The 26,396-nt window shown below is 38.1% G+C and overlaps 1 protein-coding gene and 1 pseudogene across 1 annotated transcript in view; both read right to left on the reverse strand.

Annotated features, from left to right (window-relative positions):
- Positions 1 to 2: 2 nt before the first annotated feature.
- On the reverse strand, positions 3 to 15,349 carry LOC102871855 (annotated as a pseudogene).
- Positions 15,350 to 16,660: 1,311 nt separating this feature from the next.
- Positions 16,661 to 26,396, reverse strand: part of YLPM1 (YLP motif containing 1) — a 99,349-nt gene continuing 89,613 nt past the window's right edge. The window contains exon 10 of the mRNA XM_006884782.1: positions 16,661 to 16,807. Within this exon, the coding sequence (XP_006884844.1) occupies positions 16,661 to 16,807 (147 nt within the window). The remainder of the gene's footprint in view (positions 16,808 to 26,396) is intronic.

The raw sequence follows: 26,396 nt of genomic DNA on the forward strand, positions 1-26,396 counted from the left end.
ACCTAGTTCTCAGACTCAGATTCACCTTCATCTTGACTAATCTGATGGAGCTGGTACGTCTCCTTGTCAGATTCAAACACATGCAGCCAGTTGTGGAGATTGTTCTTAAGGTATGTATTAGTAAGGTATTTAAAATACCTTTTGGAGAACTGTTTCTAAGAAACAACTGTAATCTTATTCTTGAAACGTTCAATGTGAACAACATTCCTGAGATTCCCGGTTTTCCCATTGACTTTAACCTTCTCCCATAGAAACTGTTCCTATTTTAAAACAGAAGTGCAAAACTAGGGAAGAAAACCCTAGATATTCACTAGGAAAGGAAACAAAATTCCCAGAGTCAAGAATTTCATCTTCTACTGGATGAGTAAGATCCAAATTAAACTTCCAGATTGATTTTTTTGCCTTCTTATCTTTCCACAGGTGCCACCGTGGCGTTCTGGCACTCTATGGTGTAGTTTTCTAAGTACTGAACCCTCTCAACAACATGTCCAAAGTACATGAGACAAAGTTTCACTATTCTTGTCTCTATGGAACAACCTATCAGCACTTCCTCAAAGATTTTGTTCTTTTGTTAGTCCAGGGAATGAAAAGCCAGTCATGATCCAAAGGCATCAATTCTTTTATCTTCTTTATTCATTGTCCAGCTTTCAGAAGAATAGGAGGCAAATTAAAGTAGCTTGGCTTGAGTAGGGTGCACCTTAGTCTTTAAATTGACATACTTGCTCTTCAGCACTTTGGAGAGGTCCTTGACAGTAGATTTTTTTCCAGTGCAACTTCTTTTTGAAAGCTTGATTGCTGCTACCGTGGGTGTTGATTGCAGATCTAAGTAAAAGGAAATAATTGACAACATCTTTTCACCATGTATCATTTCTATCCAATTGTAGAGTTTTGTTTTCTTGATGTTAAGGCATAATCTTTATTGAAGGCTGTATTCTTCTTTAGTAAGTGCTTCAAGGCTTCTCCAATTTTTTGCAAGCAAGGTTGTTATCATCTCCATAATGTAGGTTGTTAGTCAGTCTTAACTCCACTTGTTGATGCCACACTCTTCTTCATATAGCCCACTATCTTAGTAGCAAGAAGCTGCACTGTAGTCCCAGTGGCACATGGTTTGAATTCACCAGCTGCTCCGTAGGAGAAAGATGGACAATCTCTTCCTGTGCGGTTAATTGCCTCTAGTCAGCTACTGGTTGGTTCTGACTTGAAGATAAATAGCAACAACATAGGTTGAATAATTTTCAGATAGAAACAGTGCTTGTAGAACTGTTCAAATCTGCATAAATGGTGTGGAGTATGTCAAGGTCAGTTCTCTGAATTTTATAATATACCCTACTTAGGGAAGATGCTACCACTGAGGGTGACTGTATGAAGGATGCATAATACCTTTCCATACAATGGTTTCCACTTCCTGTAACTCTTAGAACAAGTTCAAGATAAAAAGTTAAAAAACAAATCTCATGTGGAATAAAAATGTTTGAGATTAATTTTGAAGGAGTGAGGTATTCTAAGCAAGAGACCAATAAAAAGCCTACCCTCCCATATTATGTTTTGGTTTTTTTTTTTTTTGCCAAGACTACTTATGCCATAAATACTTGTTTTAAGCATCAAAGCAGATTAATTTACTGAGACCTTTCATGTTCTTGATGAAATAGCAATTTCTGTCTCTTGGGGCTTATTTTTTGCAACTTTTGCAACTACACAAGTAATCTATGGCTAATAAACTATGGGCTGGTATTGCTCTAATCAGAATTAGAAAGAAGCCATAAGAAATTACTTTTGTTTGCCTGCCCACTGCATTTTTCTCATTCAACATTCACACACACACACACACACACACACACACACACACACACACACACAAATTATTCTCTAAACTTTCGAGCTTAACAAACATTGCACTGCAACCTTTATTTCTTTCTCCAAACTGCAAAGATCTATGCTTGTTCTCAACCCCAGAGCACACATTTTACATTATAAAGCATTTTAAATTTTGGCTTTTTTTTCTCTCAGTAAGCCAGATCCTCCTTGTGCCTAAACTGTTTCTTGGCTGTGAATCATGGAAAGAGTCTCTCAGGCTATTAAGGATTTAAGAAGTTTGTTATTAACAAATATATCTTTCACATCTACACAGTTAATTAACCAACCAAGACTTAGGGAAATTGTTTCATGAACTTCTCTTAAACTGTAAAATTTTAAATCTCCTTTAACTCAAATTCTCAAACTTGGATACACATCAGAATTACCTGGTGGACTTTGGGTTTTAAAACCTCCCCAAATAATTGTTTCATGAAAAGATGGACAGCTATTGTCTTCTTTAGCATATAACTCTTTATACAGAACACTTTGCATCTCTCATCATTTTAAACCAATGTATACACTGTAAAAGTAACAATCACATATTTAAATATGTTTAGTTAATCAAAGCAATTATTCAGCTAGAATCTTACCAATTCATGGATTAGGGCCTCCATTGTCAAAGTCCTTTCTTGACAATTAACAGAACACTGGGAATAATGCCATTCAAATCTTGTAGAGGCCCAGGTTTATGTCTAGTGAGGTAAAGGTGAGAAATAGAAAAAATTCTCACACTGTTTCAATACAAGTTTAAGTATCTAAATTTAACTGCTTTCTCTCAAGAAAAGTTATTTCAGCTCTCACTGAGCTAATCTCTTTCTTACTAAAAAAACAAAAACTGCATTTTCCTGGATTAATCAAATATTAAAGAAGAAATACGATGTAAGAAAATATTTTCACATGTGGATCCAGCTGTTATATTTTGAAAGGGATCAGAAGAACACTCAGACATTGTGATCAAGAAATCTATAGCTTGTTGACTTCTCTACTATTGAAACATGGCATCTAGTCCCCACAACATCCTTGTTTTGGACTAAAGCTACTATTTCAAACCAATTCTCCTTATTATTGTTGGATGTCATCAAGCTCAATATTACTTAAAGCAACTCAGAGAACAGCAGATTGGAACTTTGCCCTATCCTGTGCCATCACCACTATTTTCACCATGTGCAAGCCCGTTGTTGCAATCACTGCGTTAATTCATCTTGCTGAGGGTCTCCCTTCTTTTCACTGACCTTCTCTCCTTCCCAGCATGATGTCTCTTTCCAAGGACTGGCCCTCCTGACAATATGCCCAAAGTATCAGATAAAGTTTCATCATTCTTATCTCTAAGAAGCATTCTGGTCACACTTCTTCCAAGATAGATTTGTTCTTTTAGCATCCCATGGGATATTCAACTATGCACAAACACAAGTCAAAAAAGCCGATTACTCTTTTGTCATTCTTTTTCACTGCCTAATCTTCAAACTCATGTGAAACAACTGAAATACAATGGCTTGGACTGGGCACACTTTAGTTTTTAAACTGACATCCTACCATTTCCCCCAATACAATGGATCTACTGATTTCTTAACTGCTATCAAGGGTATTGATTGTGGGTCCAAGTAAAATGAAATAATTAGCAATTTCAGTCTTTTCTCTAACAATGTTGTCCAGTGGTGAGGATTTTTGTTTTCTTGATGTTAAGTTGTAATTACATATTGAAAGTTGTAATATTTTATCTTCCAGTAAGCACTTCATCTTTTTCACTTTCTGCAAGTTTGTGTTATCTGCAAATGAAGGCTATTGATGAGTCTTCCTCCAATCCTGATGCCACATTCTTTCATCCAGTGCATCTTCTCAAATTATTTGCTCAGTATAGACTGAATAGGTATGGGAAAAAGATACCAACTGCTGATTTTGAATTATGCAGTATTGCCTTGTTCTGCTTAGACAACTGCTTCTTAGTCTATATATAGCTTTCACATGAGCCCAATTGTTTTGGGATTCCTGTTCTTCTCAATGTTATCCATAATTTCTTATAATCCACACAGTCAAATGTCTTTGCATAGTCAAGTAAACTTTGTTCTGGTATTCTCTGCTTTCAGCCATGGATCCATCTGACAGCAGCACAAAGCAGTTCTTTGTTGATGTACCATTCCAGCCATTTTTAATTTTATTTTCAGCAAAATTTTACTTGTGTGTCTTATTAATGAGATTGCATGATAATGTCCAGGGTCTGGTGTATTTTTTTTTTTTTAAATGGGAACAGATATAGATGTTTTCGAAATTTCTTGGCATAGGCTAGTGAATAAATCCAGAGCTGCATATTTCCTGAAACACCTCAATGGGTATTCCAACAATTCCTGGGGGCTTACTTTTGGTAACACCATCAGTGTACCTTGGAATTCTTCCTTCAGTACTACTGGTTCTTGTTCAATGTAACTTTTTGAAATGGACTGATATCAACCCTTTCTTTTTGATACAATGACTCTGTGTATTCCATATTTTTCTGATGCTTCCTGCATCCTTCAAGATTTTTGTCCTCAGAATGCTTTAAAGTTTCAACTCAAGGTTTGATTTTATTCTTCAACTCTTTTAGCTTCAAAAATGTCGTGTGCTCTTCCAGTTTGGTTTCCTAATTTCATCTCTGCATATTTCATTTTAATGCTTCACTTTGCCTTTCTGAGGTAGTGGTGTTTGCCTTTTCTAGTTGCTCTTTGACATTTTCTGTCCATATCTTTTACTTCTGCATTTCTTCCCTTTGTTTGGACGCTCTATATTCTAATGCAAGTTTAGAGTATCTTCTTGTTGTTTAAATTTCAGACTATCCTTTGACATCCATTTTGGTTTTTTCCTTCTCTGTTTCTGAAATGACTGCTTTCTTCATGGATGATGTCCTTGATGTCATCCACAACTCATTTGGTTCTCAGTCCTTAGTGTTCAATCTATTCTTGGAATGATTTAAAATTCAGATGACATAAACTCAAGGTTATATTTTGGCTCATGGGGATTTGTTTCCATTTTCTTCAACTTTAATTTGCACTGGCTTTTGAGTATTGGATGGTCGTATCACAGTCAGCTCCCGGTCTCATTTTGTCTGATACTGAGCTTCTCCATTGTCTCTTTCTATAGATGTAGTCTCTTTCTTGTGTAGTCCATCAGGTGAGATACATATTATAATTTATGGTTTGGTTTTTATAAAGTATTTGTAATGAATAAATCATTCTACAAAATGGTATCATTTGATCTCCAGCTTTTTCCTTATCCATATCAATTCCAAATTTAGATTCAAAAGGCAGAACTCAAATAAAAGCAGCATATAAAACTGGGATTAACAATGCCAATAGAATTTGATACCCCCGACATCAAATTAAGACTATCTTTAAAACACACACATATATAATTATTAGAAGGAGAAATTGTTGTACTATGATCCAGTAATTCCATTCTTCTGAATCTTTCTTGGGAAAGTCCTCCCAAAGAGGCATTTATAAGGATATTCACTGCAACATGACAGTAAATAACTCACAAATTAAGTATTATTATTGATATTTCATGGAATATATGCACACTTGTATGGGTATATATAGATATGTATGTATCAAATATAATGGAAGAATATGCAAAATATAATACATGCAAAACCCAATAAAACATTCTTAAAGGTATATTTATGTGTAAGTACATAGAGAAAGATCTGAAAAGCAATACTCTGAAATTACTTCTAGGATTTAAGGCATTTGTGTTCAAAGGTGAGGGGGAGTTTTAGCTGCCCATTATTTAAAAATAAAAATGAATTAATGTTTTATGGCTCAAGTAAATTTTAAAAAGTTGATGGCCATCAATATATTTTATGGAACCAAGCATAACAAGTCTCTGCAACTTGACATTGATAGGTGCCGACAAAGAAGGTTTAATGACAGGTGCTCATTCTCCAGGTGGAGGCAGTAAACAAGAAGCAACAGGAACTGAATATTCTTGGCAAAATCACACTGGATATGGTCAGTCAGCTGGTCTACTTAATGAAAGGGAAGGGTCTTCAGCGCTGTGTCTTCTTTCTAGACAGCTGTCCCCATGATTCACCTGCATACACACAGATGCTTTACACTGTCCCCACGATTCACCTGTGGGTACAGATGCTCACATCCATCTCGAGAAATGCAGACACTGTAAGGAAGCCAACCAAGAGGGAGGGGGACAACAGTCATGCTTTCATAAGCAAGACATGAACAAGAAAAGAACCATCACAAACCTGGTATTAGCACATTTAGTATTGCCACCAGGTTCAGTGGAAATAAAATTCCCCTATTTCCAAAGTACCAGTAAAAAGGGGTTTGTAACAACATTTAGATTTTAAATTATTCCCTCTAACAGAAATTTAAAGTATTTAAAATACAATCTGTTTTTCCTCACAGTTAATTTTCACCTTCTTCTATATATGGAAGAAATCCTAAAATGATGACTTGGTAAGTGATACTGTGATATTGTGCTAATAACCTGTGCAGTGCTTTTGCACATGGTGAAATCCTTTGTGTTATTGCATTAAGCACACCATAACAATGTTGTTTTACCAATTCCTGTCCAGTGGACTTAATGGGAAGTCTTCATTTGGATGCCTGTTGACATAGACACTTGGTTCCCAGTAGCAAACCCTAAGCAGCCTATGTTCAAGTTTCTAAAGCAGAATTTCTCCCAGAAGATCCCATCTCTGCTCTTCAAATTGTTTTCTCTCATGGAAGAAGAAATCCCTTTTTTTCACCCTGGAACAAGCTTTCCCAGGTTGACAGCCTCAGCTCAGGTGTGTGGGTTTGCACCCCATCACAGAGAAATGACTCATTAGGGATAGGCATTCTGTCTGAGCATCTGGCTGCTGTGCTTATACTGGTGCATTTCCTGTGTGGACACCATGAGGTGGGAGAGAAAGCCATAGATACAGAAGAGTCAACCAAGATAGGTCCAACTAGGCAACCAGGGCCCCTGTGGTACCAGGGCAATGTGTGCCCTCACCCACACTGCTCTGGCACCTGACTTCACTGGTGGTGTGGCCAACATCATGGAACCAAGTCGCATGACCATTGTCCACTACAATCAGTCCTCCACCCTGCCTCTGCCCTTCTCTGGTACAACAAAGGGAGACCCAGAATGGCCATAAGGAATGTCACTATTCTTAGGTCCAGCTTCAAACTGCCCCAGAGAAAGGGCAGTTTCAACTGTTTATTTTCTGATTACCAAGGTACCACCAAATGTAACCTAGCACTCTTGACCATGGTCTATAACCTTATTATACAAATACAGTCAAAAGTCTTATTTGCAGGCTACGGAATGAGAGTGAATGAAGGAAATTTATTTCTGGACATGCCACAAGACCAGGGAAATGTATGCCATATTATGCTAAATGAAAAAAAAATATTTCTCCATACATACATACACACATTATATATATGGTACAGTATTTGCAAAAACAAAAACATAAAACCCACCAAAACAATAGTATGTAGCTTTAACATGTGATTGTGTTGCCTGTCCTATATTGGCCTCAGAGTATTTTGAGAAACTTTTTTCACATAAAACTCCACATTTCTAATTTACCTTTATAGCAATGGCTCTACCTTTCAACAACTGTCTAGAAAAACTGTGTGTGGTGAAAACAGGGTCAAGCATTCTGCATCATCTTCATCTAGTGCATGTCTTACTGCCCTAACATTGAGGCCAAGGGCCAACTGGGATATAATAGGATTCTGCTTCTGTTGGTTTTGTCACAGTGCAGTTAGGAAGAAAATGAATACCTGTGCTCACTAACAGAAAAAAAATCTCTGCTGATAGTGGGAAATGAGAGAGTGCCAAATATTTCAGGAAAAATGGGAAAGCAGATATTTTCCCACGAGTGAAGAATACTCATACTTGTCTAATTTGCAAAGTATGCTGAAGAAATATTTAATATACCATTATCAAATAACTACTAAATGATCTCATTTATACTATCTGTCCACTGTAAGCATCTGACTTTACAATGCCTAGTTTTCGTACTTACTGAATAAGCACCAGCAACTCAATTCAACTCACTGCCAATAAAGTGGAACCCTGAGTCACAGGTGACTCTCCAGTGGGTTTTTGTGACTGTAAATCACACAAGAGGAAACTGTTCATTTTCCACCTGTTGGTGGATCTGAACCGCCAGAAAGGTGCAACTTTTGGGTTTGCAGTGCAACTTCCTACAGACTAGGCATCGAACAACCTACAACTTGAAAATACAGACAGTAAAAAAGCAAACACAAAGAATGAAGTTGTGTGCCTTAGAATTCTACTAATTTTATCTTAAAATTCACCATGCCAATATTCTAAATATGCTTGTTGAGCATCAACTCTACAGAAGGTGTACTGTAAGGACGGAAGATGAGGAAATCATAGCTTACCTTCTAGAAGCCTGCAACAGAGAGTAAAAAGTGATAGGGAAGAAGGAATCAAAAAGGCAGAAACATTATTCTACTAGAATGCCAGGTTAAGAAAAGGTGATGCATGAGGTAGGCAGAAGCCCAGAGAGATGGGAAACAGGAGCAAGCCAGAACACTCAAGAACAGCTTCAGGGAGGAGGTAGCAGTGAGCCATGTCCTGTAAGTTACTATAATTTCTGTATAATTACTGTAATTTCTATAGGATGAGATAAATGGGAGGCTGGGAACAGAAAATTGTTCTATCTCCAATGTAGGGTACATGTACCAACATTGAGTGAGGAAGCTGGAAGACCTGTTGAGATCATGTTATTGAAAGACCTCAATGCCCAGTTGTTGTCTTTAGTAAGCTTGTCTTTGTTAAGTGTTATTCAGATGACTATGGCTTATAGTGACTCTATAAACAGACCTGAACAATGCCATCCTTATAGTCTCTGATATACTTGGGCTCACTGATAAGTCATTGTATCAATCCATTTTGTTGAAGGTCTTCCACCTTTCCAAGCATGATGTCTTTTTCTGGCTCCTCCTAATAACATAGAAGGTTAAACAAAGTTTCATTATCTTTACCTCTGAGGAGTACCCTGATTACACTTTCTCTAAGACTTGTTTTTTCAGTGGTCCATGGGATATTCACTTTTTTCCTCTACCACAACTCCTGTCATCTGGTAACTGAGAAGACCACCAGCTGGTTCAGGCACAACTTAGTCTTTAAACTTAGGTCACCAGACTTCATGTCTTTTAATTTCTTGACCTCTATTTAGTACCAATTGTGGATTCAAGTAAGATTTAATTGCTGACAACTTCATTTTCTCCCTCATGATGGTGCCTACTTGCCCAGTGGTGAGAATTTTTGTTTTCTTGATGTTGAGATGTAATTCATATTGAAGACTGCACAGTCTTTGATCTTCTGCAGCAAGTGCTTCAAGTCCTCTTCACTTTCAGCAAGCAAAGTTGTGCCATCTGCATAACACAGGCTATTGGTGAGTCTGCCTTCAATCTTGATGCCATATTCTTCTTTATGTAAGTCCAGCTTCTTGAACTATTCGCTCAGCAGACAGACTGAATAGGTATGGAGAAAGGATATAGGCCCTGGTACACAATTTTCTTTATTTTAAATCATGCCATGTTCTCCTTACTCTCTTCACACAACAGCTTCTTGGTGTAGGTACAGATTTCAAATGAGCCCAATAATGTGAATCTGGGATTCTCAATCTTCTCAATGTCATCCATACTGCTATGAACCACATCTTCAACTGTTTTTGCACAGTCATAAAACATAATTAGACACCTTAAGAGCAAAGAACCAAGTTAAATATGCTAAGATGCTTGTTGGTGGAGCAAAGGCAAATTACTTGGCAACACTGTGTTAAGCCCTCAACCAGGTGGGTTAATATAGTGACTGCTGCAATGGGCTCTTGTGTTACCAGAAAGTGTGAGGATGGAAGAGGATAGAACAGGAAGACCTGTTAATATGACTATCATTGAAGGAGACTTAACACCACCCAAAGAGGAGCTAATCGAGGATTTTTACCAAATTTTGCAGTCGATAATTGACCAAACACACCATCAAGATTTGTTACTGATAACTAGCTGGTGACTGGAATGAAAAAACTGGAAACAATGAAGAAAGTATGGTAGTGGGAAAGTACAGACTTGGTGACAGAAACGAGGTCAGAAATAGAATGACTGAATTCTGGATGTTCAATGATTTGCTGTTGTTGTTATGTGCCATCGAGTTGTTTGCGACTCATAGCAACCCTATCTAGGTACAAGAGCTCTAAACGCTGTTCCTGTGCCAACTCAGCCATCTCAAATGCACTTATTCCCACCGCTCCACACACGGTACACACACACAAATTTAAAAAAAAAAAAGGGCAGATTCCTCCTTGGTGGTCCTTACTCAATATCCAACTTTTACATGCATACTGAGGAAGTGAAAATATCATGGCTTTGATGAATAACACCTTCATCTTTAAAGCACTTGATAACAAACTTCCCCAATACAATATGTTTGGTTTATGACTGCTGCCACCACAGGTGTTGATTGTGGAGCCAAATGAAATTATTTAATTGATAATTTCAATATTATCTCACTCTAATATGATGGAGAGGATCCATCAAGTCAAGGTGAAGATTTTTGTTTTCCTGATGTTGAGATGTAATCTATATTTAAAGTTGTAGTATTTCATCTTGTTCAGTAAGCACAAGTCACCTTTTTTTAATTGAAATTTTGATGAAAGTTTATAGAGACTTTGGATTTCCAGTCATTCATTGTTGTACATTTTCCTTTCTGCCCACCCTTTCCCCATCTTCACTTTCTACAAGGATGGTTATGCCATCTGTGTCTGTTGTTGACATGTCCTCCAATTCTGATGCCACATTCTTCTCTTATAGTCAAGCTTCCTGAAAGATCTGCTTAGCATACAGACTCAACAGTTAAAAGAAAAAGGAGATGCACACCTTTCCTGAATTTAAACATGTAGTATTCCATTCCCTCGCTCTGTTCAGACAACTGCTTCTTGGTCTATGTTTAGATCTCACAAGAGCACAACTGAGTGTTCTGGGATTCTCATTCTTTGTAATGTTAGCCACAATTTGTTATGAACCATATAGTCAAATGCCTTTGCATAATCATTAAAATACAAGCAAACCTCCTTCTGGTATTCCCTGCTTTCAGCCAAGATCCATCTAACATCAGCAATGATATCCGTCCTTCTGCAGCAAGATTTTTTTTTGCATGTTATTAACAAGATTATTAGATAATTTCCAAACTCTGTTCAATCACTTTGGAATGGAAACAAATAGGGATCTTTTCTATTCAGTTGACTAAGTGGACTTAAATAACTTCTTGGTATAAATTATTCAAGCATGAGGGCTGTATTTGTTTGCTGAAACATCTCATTGGTATTTCATCAATTCCTGGAGTCTTATTTTTTGTCAGTGTCTTCAGTGTAGCTCGAACTTCTTCATTACCATTGGTTCTTGATCATGTGCTACCCCATATACTCTTAGAATCACAAATACAAGGTCTCACCAAGGTAACCCAAGAGTAGTCTACACCTCAAAAGCTCTGCCCTAGTTACAAGGATGCTCCTTGTTAAATGTGAAAGCACAGAGCCTGAAACCTGCAATCAGATCAGTTACTGAGGTGCAGGTACATAAACGTTCAGACACTGAGGATCATCAGTCATCTGACCCGTACAGAGCACAGAACCCTAAGAGTCTTCTGGCCTGCTAGTCTCCTGAAATATACCATGTTCCTTTGCTTTGCCAGAATCCCACTATGCAGGAATTTCCAGGAAACACGCTTTGCCTTTGCCACTACTGGGCTCTGCTGGCTCTTAAATGCCCGAAACATATTGTGGATGTTTAGGTAAAGACAGAATGCCATCACTGTGAGAGACTACACTAGAAACAGTAAAGTGATGAGACTATATAAATTCACGCTACTATGACTATCCACACAGAAACTTGGTAAATGCAATTATGGTTGTTGTTGGTATGTGTTGTTGAACTGGAACCAACTCATAGCTGACTCTCGAATGAGTTTTCAGAGGCTATAAACTGTACGGAGGAGATTGCCAATTGTTCTCCCAAAGAACAGCTGGAGAGTTTGAACTATGTGCCTTTGGGTTGGCAGCGTAGCTCCTTACCACTAGGCCACCAAGGCTATGAAATTACATTCTTTATAGCCATAAAAAAGAATATAACGCAACAATAAAAAGGAACAAACTGCATACATAGAGCTTGGATGAATCTCAAATTATGCCAAGTGAAAAGGACAAAAAGCCAATCCCAAAAAGATTATATGCTTTCATTTATTTAACATTCCTGAAAAGGCAAAAGGATAAAAATGGAGGACAGTAGGGATGAAGATGCGGGAAGGTGTGAGGATTACACAAACCTGTGAAACTGCACTGAATTCTACAAGACACCCCAAACTCACAAAGCCCAATGCCACAGAGTTGATTCCAATTCCTAGATACGCTGGCAGATGGAGAGAGGGTTGCCAAGGCTGTAATCATAGGGAAGAAAGTTCTGGTGGTTTAGTCTGTAGGGAGCTGTGCTATTAACCTAAAGGCTGCATCTTTCTTGTCCAGTCAAATACACTAGTGACTCTGAGAAGAATGATGGGCAATCTCCTGGAAACTTAACAGAGAGTCAACTGGGAGTCAGTTCTGACTCAACAGTAGAGTGAGAGAGGCAGGCTATATCTTTTCTCCTGTGGAATGGCTAGTGGGTTCAAACAGCCGACCTTTTAGGTTGTGTTCCAGCATGCATGCACCATGTCACTAAGGCTCCTTAACACATACAGCGCCACCCCCAACCCAGATACAGACTAAGTAAAGTGATTATGAAAAGTTTTCAATAAACTCCCTAAAAGAAAAAATGGGAAATTAAAGAGAGGGAGGGAAAATGAGAATGGAAAAGTTCTCTATATAGTCTGAACAACATGTAAGACATATTGTTATATGGTAAAACCAAAACCAAGTATAAACCAAGGAAATGTTGGCAACATTCTCACCACTTAATTACAATAATCAAACTAACAAAAACAGAAACCCAGGAAAAATGTACATATTTTATGCTTATCTATAGGGTTTTTCTAAAAGGACACACAAAAAAAGCTAATTCTGCTTACCTCTATCTACGGTGTTTCTGGCGGATGGGATTGGAATGAAAAGATGACTCTTTGTTACATACTGTTTTTGAACTTCTGAATTTTATATAATAGGAATATATTACCTATTTGTAAAATTACTTTTGAATACATGAAAATCAAGGAAAAGCAATGCTGTGTCTTCCCTTCTGTTCTCACCTGTGGTCTGGCCACTGCCTCCTACTAGTACCCTTCCTTTACTGAGCACTTATGAATCTGCCCTTGAGCCTAGTGGATTCTGACGATGAGTGTCCCCTGGTTACCTAACAATGCTACTTTCAAACCCCAAAAAGGCACTGTTTCACAAGGTATTGCTCAGTCTGTAGCAGGTGACTGCAAAAGGATACAGTTTTTTTTTCAACCCAACTGAAAGTTCTAAATTTCAAAAAGGCATGAGAACAAGTGACAACAACTAATTAATGAGCTTATATTGTTATTGTTGGAAGCAGGAGTGGCATCCACTTCCTAAACAACATGTTATTGTGCCACACACTTTATCTTCATTTACTTCTAACTCAAACTTATAGTATATGTGTCTTACTATTTTCATTTTCTAGAGATGTCTGAAGTTCAGATAGGTTAAATGATTTGGTTGGGGTCACATAGCACCTAAGAATTTATACCAAGATCTGTCACTATTAAATACATTTCATATGAATAAATTCTATTGCTTACCTTCATCTTGTATTATTAGCTCAGAATCAGAATTCTGTGTGAGATTCTACATTCTCACTGTAGCCAAGACTACTGCTTTTACAGTTTTAGCAGTAAGTCAGGTTCCGACCATCTATGACCAAAGGACCTGCAATTTCTGCAGTCAGCAAAATACTTTTGTACAAAAATTAAGAGCCCTCCGAAAAAAGAAAATCTAGGTTGAACTTTATCAAAGTCACAAAACAAAGGACAACTGCTGAACAGAAAATCATTTGTTCTGAAAACTTTCACCCAAGTAACTAGAAACTTAAAAAGAAAAGAAAAATTAGGCTGATAGTTTTAGTCACCCCAACTAAGAATTTAATACTTTGTCTCCAGATGAGATGGTACTTACTTTGGTTTCAAAGACTGAAACTCTTTAATAAGGGAAATCAATTCAACCAGAAACTGGAAATTTTATTGCTGCCAATAAACCTCTGGGCCAGTCTGAATGATTCAAGTTCAATTTAGGAATACAGAAAAGTATGCAAACCAAACAAGAGTCAACAAATAGAATACTATACTATGGAAGAGCTCTAGTGGCAGAGTCTGTAGAGTGCCATGCTACTAACTGAAAGGCAAGGTGAATTCACCAGGGCTCCAGCGGGGAAAGACGGGCATGCTTCTCCCGAGAGGATTTACAGCCTTAGGAATCCAATGAAGTACAACACTTTTAAGGTCATCCCTCAGAATATGTTAATCTATGCCTTCTAAAAACTGGCAGAGGTTCTTTTTTACCTCTTCAAAGAAGAGTCTTAGCTTAAGAATGCAGATAAAAAGTCATGCTACAGGGTGCAAACAGGTGGGATTCTAAGGGATTCATCACTGATGATCAATTCTTATGGTAACTGTGAATACCAGATGTCACTATGAGTTGGAATCTACAAGGACAAGGAGCTTCTTTTTTTGGTCTTGTCACAACTACTATCAATTAGAAGGCGGAAAGGTTAAAGACAATAGACAGAAACCAACCTGCAGAACACCACATATGACTATCTTTTGAACTAGAGTAGAGACCATATTCTTGAAATTTTGTCTTTGATGAGATGAGAGCCTAAAGATTTGTTGATTAGTATATGGGTCACTAGTACAAACAATAATTCCTGTGATATATCTTCATGCAACATAATAAAAATTACTGAGAAGGATGAGTACATAGAAATGTATTATAGGTAAAATAAGTAAACAAAATAGCGTATTAAATACCACAAATATCAGAAGTTATTTTGTTATTTTACATTATAAATTACACATCCAAAATTAACTGGTTAATGAACTCTAAGCATGTTTAAACATTCAGAATTTTAAGGGAAGAAAAAAGTACAGATGGTTGTCAGGATTTCCTATTATTTCAAATTCTTGAACTCAAAGTAATACTATTCAAACGCTAGTTAATATTGGCTGTATTCACTCAATTCAGTGGAAGTCATAAAAACTAAGGAATTCTTGGTCTGCAGCCTGAAAGAGAACATTTCAAAATATTTAAGCTCTGTGCACAAGCTTACCACTTGAATTGGATTATTAGATGGAAATAGTGTTTGAAAAAGAAGGCTCTTCTCTATCTTCTCTCATTCTAGAAGATGACTCTTTATAGAATGAAAAAAGGAGAATAATTCTAGGTTTCAATAGTCACAGTATTTGGGCTTTAGCTCTGTATGTTTAAGATTCTACCTCCTATCACCAAGAGAAATCCCATGAAGTAGAAGGCCATCTTTCCAATAATGGGCAATTTGGCAAGAACCTGAAAACTTGGCAGGCTTCAAGGTTACAATGGCAGGGGGCTCTTCCCTAGAATCTTGATTAAAAAAATTTAACAATCCAAGTTCAGCAATAGGCCATGAGCTCCTGACTTCTATGGAGTATACCAGTGTGTCCACCAGGATTTTAAAGTCAGATCAGGTAAAAATGAAACCATAACATAAAAGGAACAAGTGAAAAGAATAAAGAAGAAATGGAGAGTAGAGAGAAGAGGAGGAAAAAAGAAAACAAACATAAACCCACTTAATGTCACAGAACAAATATGCTCCAAACTGGGGAGCTAGCAAATATTTGAAATCAGACTACCAGTCTTCAAGACACAAAAGGAGCAAGCAATCAGCTATAAAACAAAGGTTAAGTGTTTGAACATCACTGAACCTTGTGAACATGTGCCTGCTAGGGACCCATCTACACTCAACAGCTTAGGATGCTGAGCTAGCATGTTATTAGGGCATATCACATGTAAAAAGCAATAAAAATTAAATTCAGAAAACAAAACCAGAGAAAGGGGCCCGTGCTGCATAGCCCATGAATCTTGTCGGCTTTATCATGAAAGTTTATTGTTTTCAATCCTAGTACAATCAGCTACCAATTACATACAGTAAAAAACAAAAACAGCCACAAAGCAATGATGATAGAGATAGGTGTACAGTGAAGGAAATATTCTGTCGGAATCCTCCAGCGGACCCACCTGGCTTCAGCAGTTAAGATATAATTCCCTCCCTCCCCAAAATAGTTAAAAAGAAAAATTAATGTCTTGCTTGTGTACAGCAAGATTCTAATACCTCTTGGGGACACTGTAGAACTTTAAAAAACTAAAGCAGTAGAGTACAAAACAAAACATTGAAACATGGAAGCAAGGTGACACACAACGAAGCTTCATGAGGCCTTGGCTTCAGATCACCTCAAAGCGAACCACCTGTGAAGAAAAGAAAAGGCTGTTAAACTAGGGAAAAGCAGGCAAAAATCTCAAATCCCTTCACCCTTCCCCAAATCTATAGGAGGCAAGCTATTCTCAGCTCTCATACTTCTCTAAGTGGGCCAGGCTGCAGAAAAATTACTTCCCTTATCATCAAAGTTGGCAACTAATAAGTACATACTTACTCTTTAACAACCAGAAAATACTACAAGGAAGAGAAGCACTTTTAAAAAAGCATGCTGTCTTCTTTGTCTCCTACTTCCCAAACAAACCACACAATAGGCTATTTAATATGACTGTGCACCTTACCTTAGAGGAACAATGACTCCATTCAAAAACTAAGTCTCATATATATTTGGTTCGATTGAGGGCTTTTTCAGCCAGGTGACCACTTTCATCTGTGATCTTCTCCCAATCAGTCTGTCCGACCACAAAACCTATGGCCCTTTTCCTATCTGCGTCCTTCTTTTCTTCCAGGTCTGCCCATCTTACCTAAAAAGAACATAGCATTAATCTGGGCTTTAGGAAAAATACACATACAAAGGAACTTCCTATTCTCTTAACAGGGTACCCTAAGAATAGAAAAATCAATTTGAAACCAGGAATGTAAACAATTCAAAATGAAACTGGAGGAACTGGAAGAGGTCACGTATCTGAAGCCATACGTTAATCACAAGGCCCTATACATTCCTCCTCAGAAGCAGTTCCGCTCTCAGCTCCCTCAGTCTTGTCCTTTCCATCTCCGGGACCACGTCGGATTAGTTCACTGACTTAATTTCTCAACTGAAAAAGCACTAACATTCACCTACCTGTCCATCTCCATTCTTTTTTTTTTTTTCTGGTTCTCTACTTTTCCATCTCCATTCTTAACCTCTTCCAATTATTATTCTGTCAAAGTGATTTCCTGGATTACACACAACTCAAACCTGTTTTAAATCTTTCCCCTACATCATTTTGACAAGCAATCCAAACTCTTTCTGCTGTTGAGGGGACACTGGGCATTTCGCATCGCTGTAACTTGAGCACAGAGCGTCTTGTCCATCTGTGAGAGTCTGGTCATCCCTCTCTCTTCTTTCCCCTCTTTCCTTTTGCCAATCAAGGAATCATTCCTTCTCAAGAGTTACTTCTCAATTTTCATATGTCCACTTCTGATTGTCCACACTGTATGTGTAATTATCCAGGTATAGATCTGTCTTCCCTGATGGCATATGAACATCCTAAATCAAGGATTGAGTTTTAGTTATCTCCAATAAATACTTCCTGAAATTCAATCTTAAGAGAGAAAATAGGGAGCTGGTATGACTTTCATTTATGAGACAGAGATGAAATGACTGATCCAGTAACTGGTATTATGTATGAAAACACAAACTACAAATATATAGAGCAGGGATTTTTCCTATTGGGGCTTTGGCTTAAAAAAAAATTCTATATATCTATATAGATATATATAGATATCTCCTTATATATTATAAAAACATGTAACATTTAAATAAATGTAATAACATTCAACAAATATATATATATATATATATATATATCTCCCAATGCAGCAGTCACTGTGTCAATCCACCTCAATTAGGGTCTTCCTCTCCTTAAGCTGACCCTCCACCCTTCCCAGAATCATGTTATTCTCAAAGGAACAGCCCCTCCTAGCAGCATGCCCAAAGTATGTGAGGGGAAGCCTCATTATTCTTGCCTCCAAAGAGCACTCCAGCTGCACCCTCTTCAAGGCATATCTGTTCATTCTCTTGGCCATCCATGGGATGTTCAGTGCTCTTCAACACCACAGCCCAAAGACGTCAATTCTTTTTCTGTCATCGTTATTCACTGTCCAACTCTCAGAAGCACAGCAAGTAAAAGGAAAGATCATGGACTGACATCATTACTCCTCAGTAATTTGGAGAGGTCCCTAACTGTAATTTTCACAGTGCAATGCATCTCCTTATTTCCTGACTGCTGGTACCAAGGATGCTAATTGTGGACCTAAACAAGATGAAATTTTTGACAGTTTCAATCTCTTCATCCATCATGACACTGTTTACTGGTCCACTGGTAAGAACATTTGTTTCCTTGATATTAAGATGCAATCCATACTGAAGGCTACATTCCTCCATCTTCTACAAGTGCTTCAAATACTCCTCACTTTCAACAAGCAAGGTTGTGTCATCTGCATAACGCAAGTTATTAATGAGTCTCCCTCCAATACTGATGTCACACTCCTCTTCATCGAGTCCATCTTCTCAGATAATTTGCTCAGCATACTGAGGTATGTAGAGAGAATACAACCCTGATACACTCCCTTCTCAGTTTTAAACCATGCAGTGTTCCCCTGCTGTGTTCACACAATAGCGTCCTGGCCCAGATATAAGTTCCGCATGAGCACAATTAAGTGCTCTGGGACTCCTATTCTTCTTAATGTCAGTCACAACTTGTCAGGATACACAGAGTCAAATGCCTTTGCATAGTCAATAAAGCACAAACAGACATTCTTCTTCTGGTATTCTTTATTTTCAGCCAGGATCCATCTGACATCAGCAATGATATCCCTGTTGTTACGGCCTCTTCTAAAATCTGGCCAATGAATTGTAATACAGAGAGACATACAAATATACAAATAGATTTGGAAATTACATAAGCTTGAATGCTACATAAAAGACTCTGGAAATTGCCTGTAGTGTACATTATCAACACCTGTAGATACAGTATTATAAATAAGACTTGTGATTATTACATATGACAAATGAAAGTGAGTACAGAAAACCATGCTTTTTCCCTAGACCTGTTATTGCTCTCTGAGGTACTCTGACCTTCCTCATTATCATCTGCAAGACTGGTAATGAAATCCTAGGATTCTAGGACTCTAGTCATACCAATCCAAACAGAAAAGCTAACTACAGAAGTACTAACAAAAGCAAAATTATCAGTACCATTTACCTCTTCTTAAAGATTTTAGTGTGTAGAGAACTTCTAGGTTTGTTTAAGGGCCTTCATTAAAAGTTTGATAATAAACTTTTATACTCAAAGACCTCCATGCCCTCTGCTCATTAATGTTATTGTGCTGATTCTAATTGATTCACACATACTCCTTCAGTTCCCCTGGGATCCAGGGCTTACTACATTTTAGAGAGAGAGAATTACAGTGAAAAGACAGTTGAATGATGGATGTACAAACTGTGGCCAGTAAACAAGGAAAGATGGCCAATGCACAGTGGATTAAAATCCATGGTCATCCTCAGCAAAGAGTTAAATATATTTATCAACAGCACCCTGAAAGAATTAAGCCTCAATTTAAATACTGTTTTTAAAATTCAGATAAAGTAAAAGGCACTTGGTTGGCTACAGGGAAATGTCAGCAGTTTCATGAAAGAAAGATGCAGCAGTTTGCATTAGTAAAGATTTGTTGTTGTCATCGAGTCGCCTGCGATTCCTAGAGACCCTGTGTACAACAACAGCCCTAACCCTTGCTCTATCCTGTGCCAATCTTATTGTCTCTGACAGACATACCATTACCCCACACTGAATCAATTCATCTTATCGAGGGTCTTCCTCTCCTGTGCTGTCCCTCCATCCTCCCAAGCATGACATCCCTTTCCAAGGACTAGTCCCTCCTTGCAACATGTCCAAAATATGTCAGATGAAGCTTCAGGATCCTTGCCTCCAAGGAGCAACCTGGTCTCATGCTCTCCAGGACGAACCTGTTCATTCTTTTAGCACTCCATGGTATATTCAACACTCTTCTCCAACACCACAGCTCAAAGGCATCAATTCTCTTTCTGTTACTGTCCAGCTATCTGATGAATATAGCAAGTGACTGCAAAGACATGGCCAGTATCAGGTACACCTTAGTCTCCAGACTGACATTGTTGCTCTTCAGTACTTTGGAGAGGTCTCTGACAGCAGACTTTTCTAATGTAATACGTCTTTTCAGTTGCTGGCTGCTAGTGCCAAGAGTATTGATTGTGGAGACAAGCACACTAAAACTATTTACAATCTCAATCTCTTCATCATCCATTACCATGCTGCCAAATGGCCCCATGGTGAGAATCTTTGTTTTCTTGATACTGAGTCTCAATCCAAATTGAAGGCTGCAGTTCTTGACCTTCTGCACCAAACGCTTCAGGTCCTCCTCAGTTTCAGCAAGCAGGGTTGTGTCATCCACATAACACAGGTTGTTGATAGATCTTCCACCAATCCTGGTGCCACACCTCTCCTCATAGAGCCCAGCCTCCTGGATAATCTGTTCTGTATATAGATTGAAAAAGGTATAGAGATAGGACACATTCCTGGCATACACCCTTCCCAATTTTTGAACCATGCAGTGTTCTCTTGCTCAGTTCTGATAACTGCCTCCTGGTCCAAGTATAGGTTTCACATATAGAGCCTTGAAAACTGGCTGAGGCAATTCTACTCTGCCACAGAGGGCTACTATGCATAAGAGTTCAACTCAATAGCATTTTTTTTTCTTTAAAGTGAAAATATAAATAAGTAAAATATACCTTACCAAAAATATAAAATAAATCTTATATTATCACTTATATACCATATATACTTATATATCACTTAGGTAAAAATTCTAGTATGACTAAATCAATCAAACTACCTTGTTATAAAAATAAATGTTAATAATTAATGAGGATAAAATCAATGAACGGGATTTTCTAAAAATCAAATCCCTGTGTGTATCAAAAAGCTTTCTCAACAGGGTGAAAAGAAAGTCCACAGGCTGGGAAACAATATTTGACAATGAAATCTCAGACAAGGGACTCATAACTAAAATCTACAGAGTACTACACTGCCTCCTCCCAAGTATTTTACTCTGAAAACTTGCTGGAGGGTTGGCTATGGGTCGGATCTGACTTGATATTGTATAACAACAACAGTGCCTCCACAAGACAAAGACTGATAACCCAAATAGAAAATGGGCAAAAGCCCCTTCACCAAGGAAGATACTTGGCTCAACAAACACATGAGTAAATGTTCAAAATCACTAGCAATCAGAGGGACGCAAATCAAAACAATGAGATATCATATTACCCCAAGAGCAAAAGCAGATTTTTTAACAGGGACATCAAGCAATAAATGTTGGTGAGATTGTGGTACTCTCATGCCCTGTTAATGGGACTGTAAAACAGTACAACCACTATGGAAAGTAGTCTGATGTTCTTCAAAAAGGTCAATAAAATAAATCCTAAAAGATCCAGCCATTCCTCTAGTAGGAATAAACCCCAAGGAAATCTCAGCCAAGGCACAAATGAAAAAATGTACACTTACGCAGCATTATTTACAGAAAATGGAAACAAAAGGATAAGTAGTGTCTAAAAGGGAAAGAGGGCAATAAAAGCCAGGGGGAAATCACTAGGATAGTGGTGGGCAAATGCAGGGGTGGAGTGGGGTGGGGAGATTTGGTGAAAGAATAGGAAAGATCCAATGGAGACTTGAAAAGATGGGGTAATAACAGGCATAGCTGTTATTGACAGGTGCTATCAAATCGAGTACGGCTCATAGAGACCCTATGAACAACAGGTCTGAACCCTGTCCTATACTGTGCCACCCTCATGATTTCTGACACACTCAAGCCCACTGCTGCAGCTACAGTGTCAATCCAACTGATTGAGGGTCCTCTCATTAACCATCCCTCCACCCTTCCAACCTCTCCAAGGAATAGCCTCTCCTAGCAACATATTCAAAGTATTTGAGATAAAGCTTTATCATCTTTGCCTTTAAGGAGCACTCTGGCTGCACCTTCTCCAAGACACATCCAGTTTTCTTTTGGCTGTCCATGGGATAGTCAGTTCTCTAGCACTATAGTTTAAAGGCATCAATTCTGTCATCCATATTTACTGCCCAGCTTTCAGATGTATAGCAAGTGACTGAAAAGACCAGGGTTTGATACAGGTGCACCTTAGTCCTCAAAGTGACATCACTGTTCCTCAATAATTTGGAGGGGTTCCTGACTACCTACTTTCCTATTGCAATAAGTCTTCTGATTTACTGGTCGTAAGTGGATTATGGATCCAAGTAAAATAAAGTCGTTGACTGTTCTGTTTCAATCTTTTCTCCATTTAGCATGATATCACCTATTGGTTCAGTAGTAAGGATTTTTGTTTTCTTGGCACTGAGCTGTAATCCATATTGAAGGCTGCAGTCTTTGATCTTCTGCAGCAAGCACTTCAACTCCTCACTTACAGCAAGCAAGGTTGCTTCACTTGCATAATGAAGGTTACTGATGAGTCTTCTTCCAATCCAGATGACACATTCTTTTTTTACAGTGTCTAGCTTCTAAAATAATTTACTCAGCATAATGACTGAAAAGGTATGGAGAAAGCTAAGGATATAACCCTGACATACTTACTTCTTTCTTAATTTTAAACCATGCAGTTTTCCCTTGCTCTGTTTGCTCAACACCCTCTTGGTCTAGGTATAGGTTTAGCATGAGCACAATTAGGTGTTCTGAGATTCCCATTCCTCTCAATGTTCACCATAACTTGTTATGACCTACACAGTTAAATGTCTTTAGAGTCAACAAAGCATAACTAGAAACTCCTCTGGTATTTTTCACTTTAAGCCAAGATCCATGACATCAGAAATGATAACCCTGCTGGGAAATCTAACTTTAAACTCATGGGCTTAGAGCAAGCAACACAAGAGAGCATTTTACACTGTGCTCTGCTTCAGTGTGAAGGACCAGAATACAGGACCCAGCAGAGATATTGCACTCATCTGGGACATTATCCTGCTGTGCCATTGCCTCAGCTGGAAGGTTCAATAGGCAGAGATCAAAAGTAATTAATTTTATAAAACACAATGCATATGAATGATTGTATGAAAGACAACGTGAATGAATGAATGATTGTGTGAAACACAATGTACATGAATGAAATACAATGTATATGAATTTTGTATGCAAACCAATATAAAATAAATCTATAAAGTAACAGCCCAAATGCTCATCAGCAATAAGTGGATAGGGAAATTATGAAACACTGACACACTGGACTACTATGCAGCAATGAAAAACAATGAAGAATTTGTAAAATAATACACAGCATGCCCAAGCCTACAAGTCATGATGAAATAACTCAGTCACCAAAGGAAAATACTATATAAGATTGCTACTGCGAAAATAAAAAGTAACTGGGGGTGGGAGTGGGCAGGGGAGCGCTCAAACAGATCGCACAGGGAACATTATAAAGGATCAGGACAAGGGAAGATCAACCTGGGAAGAACTCATGAAAGGACAATATGACTACTGCAATTAGCAAATAAGAGCAAAATATTTATAACTGCTCAAAAGGGGTGGAGGAAGAGAAGGAGGAGGAGGCAAAAGAATGGGAAGGAAAGAAACCACGAGGGCAGCACAGGTTAGTATACAGATGGGGGAGGAGTGAAAGAATAGGCAAGGTGCAATGGCGACTTGATGAAAGAGGATGACAAAAGGCATTGATCAATAGTAAATAATTATACAAAACACAGTACGTATGAACAGTCAAAAAAGTTTTTTAAAAATAACTTTTCTAAGGGGAGCTCTGGTGGCCTAGTGGCAAGAAGCTGCACTGCAATCCCAGAGGCGCATGGTTTAAATCCACCAGATACTTTGCCGGGAAAGGAGGGACAATCTCCTCCTGTACCAGTCAGATCTGATTTGATGGTACACAGACACACAAAATAATAATTAAAAAAAACCACACCAAACCCCTTTTCTGGCATTTGCTTAAAAAAAGGAAAAAACTTCTGTAAGTCAAGAATGACTCAAAGAAACAAATTAGAACATCTATCTACCATTACCAGCTAACAAAGTTTATGAAAACAGAGTGTGAGAAAGGAAAAGTGCTGTCACTGTAAAGAACCAGAAATGTGCAGCTGAGTTCTTTATGTACCAACAATACAGTAAACCAGTAAACAACGTGGGATTACCTACTCCTGTAGTGACAGCTACATAAAAGAGAGAAAAAACATTTCTTGATTGAGATTACTCATTGTTACCAAATCTATCTAATAAAAAGCTACATCTTCTGATAGCCTCAATTTTAAAACTAGAGATTCAACTATTACCACCACCAAATAAGCACCAACTCATAGCTGACCATTCAGCAGCTTTCATATCAAATTGCACCAGAAGAGACTACCAATCTTTCTGCCTTGAAACAGCTGGTAGATCTTAACCGTTTGTCTTTGGGCTGGGGTGCACAATTCCTTAACCCCATAGGCATTTAGAGTTCCCTTAAAACTGGAATTAAGACATATTAATACAAGTATTCCACACGTGGGGCCGGGCACCTAAGAACGGTCACAACTCAGATCTCCCTTTCCTACATCCTGAAGCCATACAGATGAAGGCAAGCTTAAGGATTGTATGCAGCTATGTGAACTAGTTCTAGAATTCAGAATGCTTTGCAATGGTCTACTATGCTGAGATTTTGCTGGCATATTTATTCTCTTATACTAAAATGTCTTTTACTATTCAAGCACTAAAGAAACTTGCTGTTGTTAGATGCTGTTGAGTGGACGATGATCCATAGTCACATTATGAACAATGGATCAGGACCTAAACTTACCCCGTGCCATCCTCATTTTAGGCCGAACGCTGCAGTCACCACATAATCCAATCCATCCTGAGGGTCTTCCTATCTTTCACTGACCCTCCACCTCTTATGATGTCTTTTTCCAAGGATTGACCCCTCCTACTGACATGCCCAAAATATGTGTTGAACCCTCATCATCCTTATCTCCAAGGCTGGATGTTCTCCAGGACAAATCTGTTTGTTCTTTAGAACAAGTGATGGACTATTTAGGACTCTTTAATACCAGAACTCAAAGGCATAGATTCTTTTCCTGTCCTCCTTATTCACTATTCTGATCTCAGATGCATAGTGAGTGACTGAAAAGATGGCTTGAAATCAGGCCCACTTTAGTCCTTAAACCAACATCACTGCTCTTTAATTAACACCATGGAGCTGTCCTTGACAGTAGATTTTCCTAATACAATGTGTCTTTTGATTTCTTGCCGGCTGGTAGCAAGGAAGTTGATTATGGATGGATCCAAGAAAGGTGAAATCATTGACAACTTCAATCTTTTCTCTATTGTGATACTGTCTACAGGTCTAGTGGTGAGGTCTTTTGTCATCTTGACAAAAGAGATGTAATCCATGTTGAAGGCTGTTGTTTTGGTCTTCTGCAGTAAAGGCCCGAAGTACTCCTTGCTTTCAGCAAGGTCACCTGCATAATAGAGATTGACTTGTGACAAAAGGTCAAAAAACAAAATGAGGGAGAAAGAAAAGACCAAAATGAATGTTACAGGGGACTTTGACAACTGAAATAGAATGTCAAAATAAAAAAAAGAAAGGGTAAGGTAAAAGGGAGGAATAGAAGATTTTAAGGGTTGCTCATGAAGACAAAGCAAAGTAGTAAAATGAAATGTACAAAGAGATGAAGTTAGAAAATAAAAAATAAGTCACTCAGCATTTTTCAAGCTAAAAGAACTGAAAAAATAAATTCAAACTTCTAGATGCAATACTGGAGAGGATGTTGTGGGCAAAATCTTGAATGATCACCTACAACCAGGAGAAGATAAAGGAGATGAATGGTATCTTCTAAGAATCAAATCCCTATGCACATCCAAAAACTTCTCCAACAGGGTAAAAAGGGAAGCCACAGACTGGGGAAAAATATTTGGTAATAATTTATCAGATAAGGGACTTACATCCAGAATTTATAAAATACGTGAGCACCACAAGAAGATAAAGGTAAATAATCCAATAGAAAAATGGGCACAGGATATGAACAGGCACTTCACCGAAGACGACATTCAGATGGCTAACAAGCACATTAAGAAAATTCCTAGCTCTAAGAGAGATGCAAATCAAAACAACTATGAGATATCATCTCACACCACTCAGAATAGCAAAATTTAACAGAACAGCAAGCAACAAATGCTGCCAAGGTTGTGGAGAAACTGAAACCCTTATTCACTGTTGGTGGGAGTGTAAAATGGTGCAACCACTGTGGAAGGCGGTATGGCGTTTTCTCAAAAAGTTCCAAAGAGAGATACCATTTGACCCAGCAATTCCACTACTGGGAATAT

This window comes from Elephantulus edwardii, unplaced genomic scaffold (genome assembly GCF_000299155.1).
Source record: "Elephantulus edwardii isolate Elephantulus edwardi_28Jun2011 unplaced genomic scaffold, EleEdw1.0 scaffold00037, whole genome shotgun sequence".
Lineage (NCBI taxonomy): Eukaryota > Metazoa > Chordata > Mammalia > Macroscelidea > Macroscelididae > Elephantulus > Elephantulus edwardii.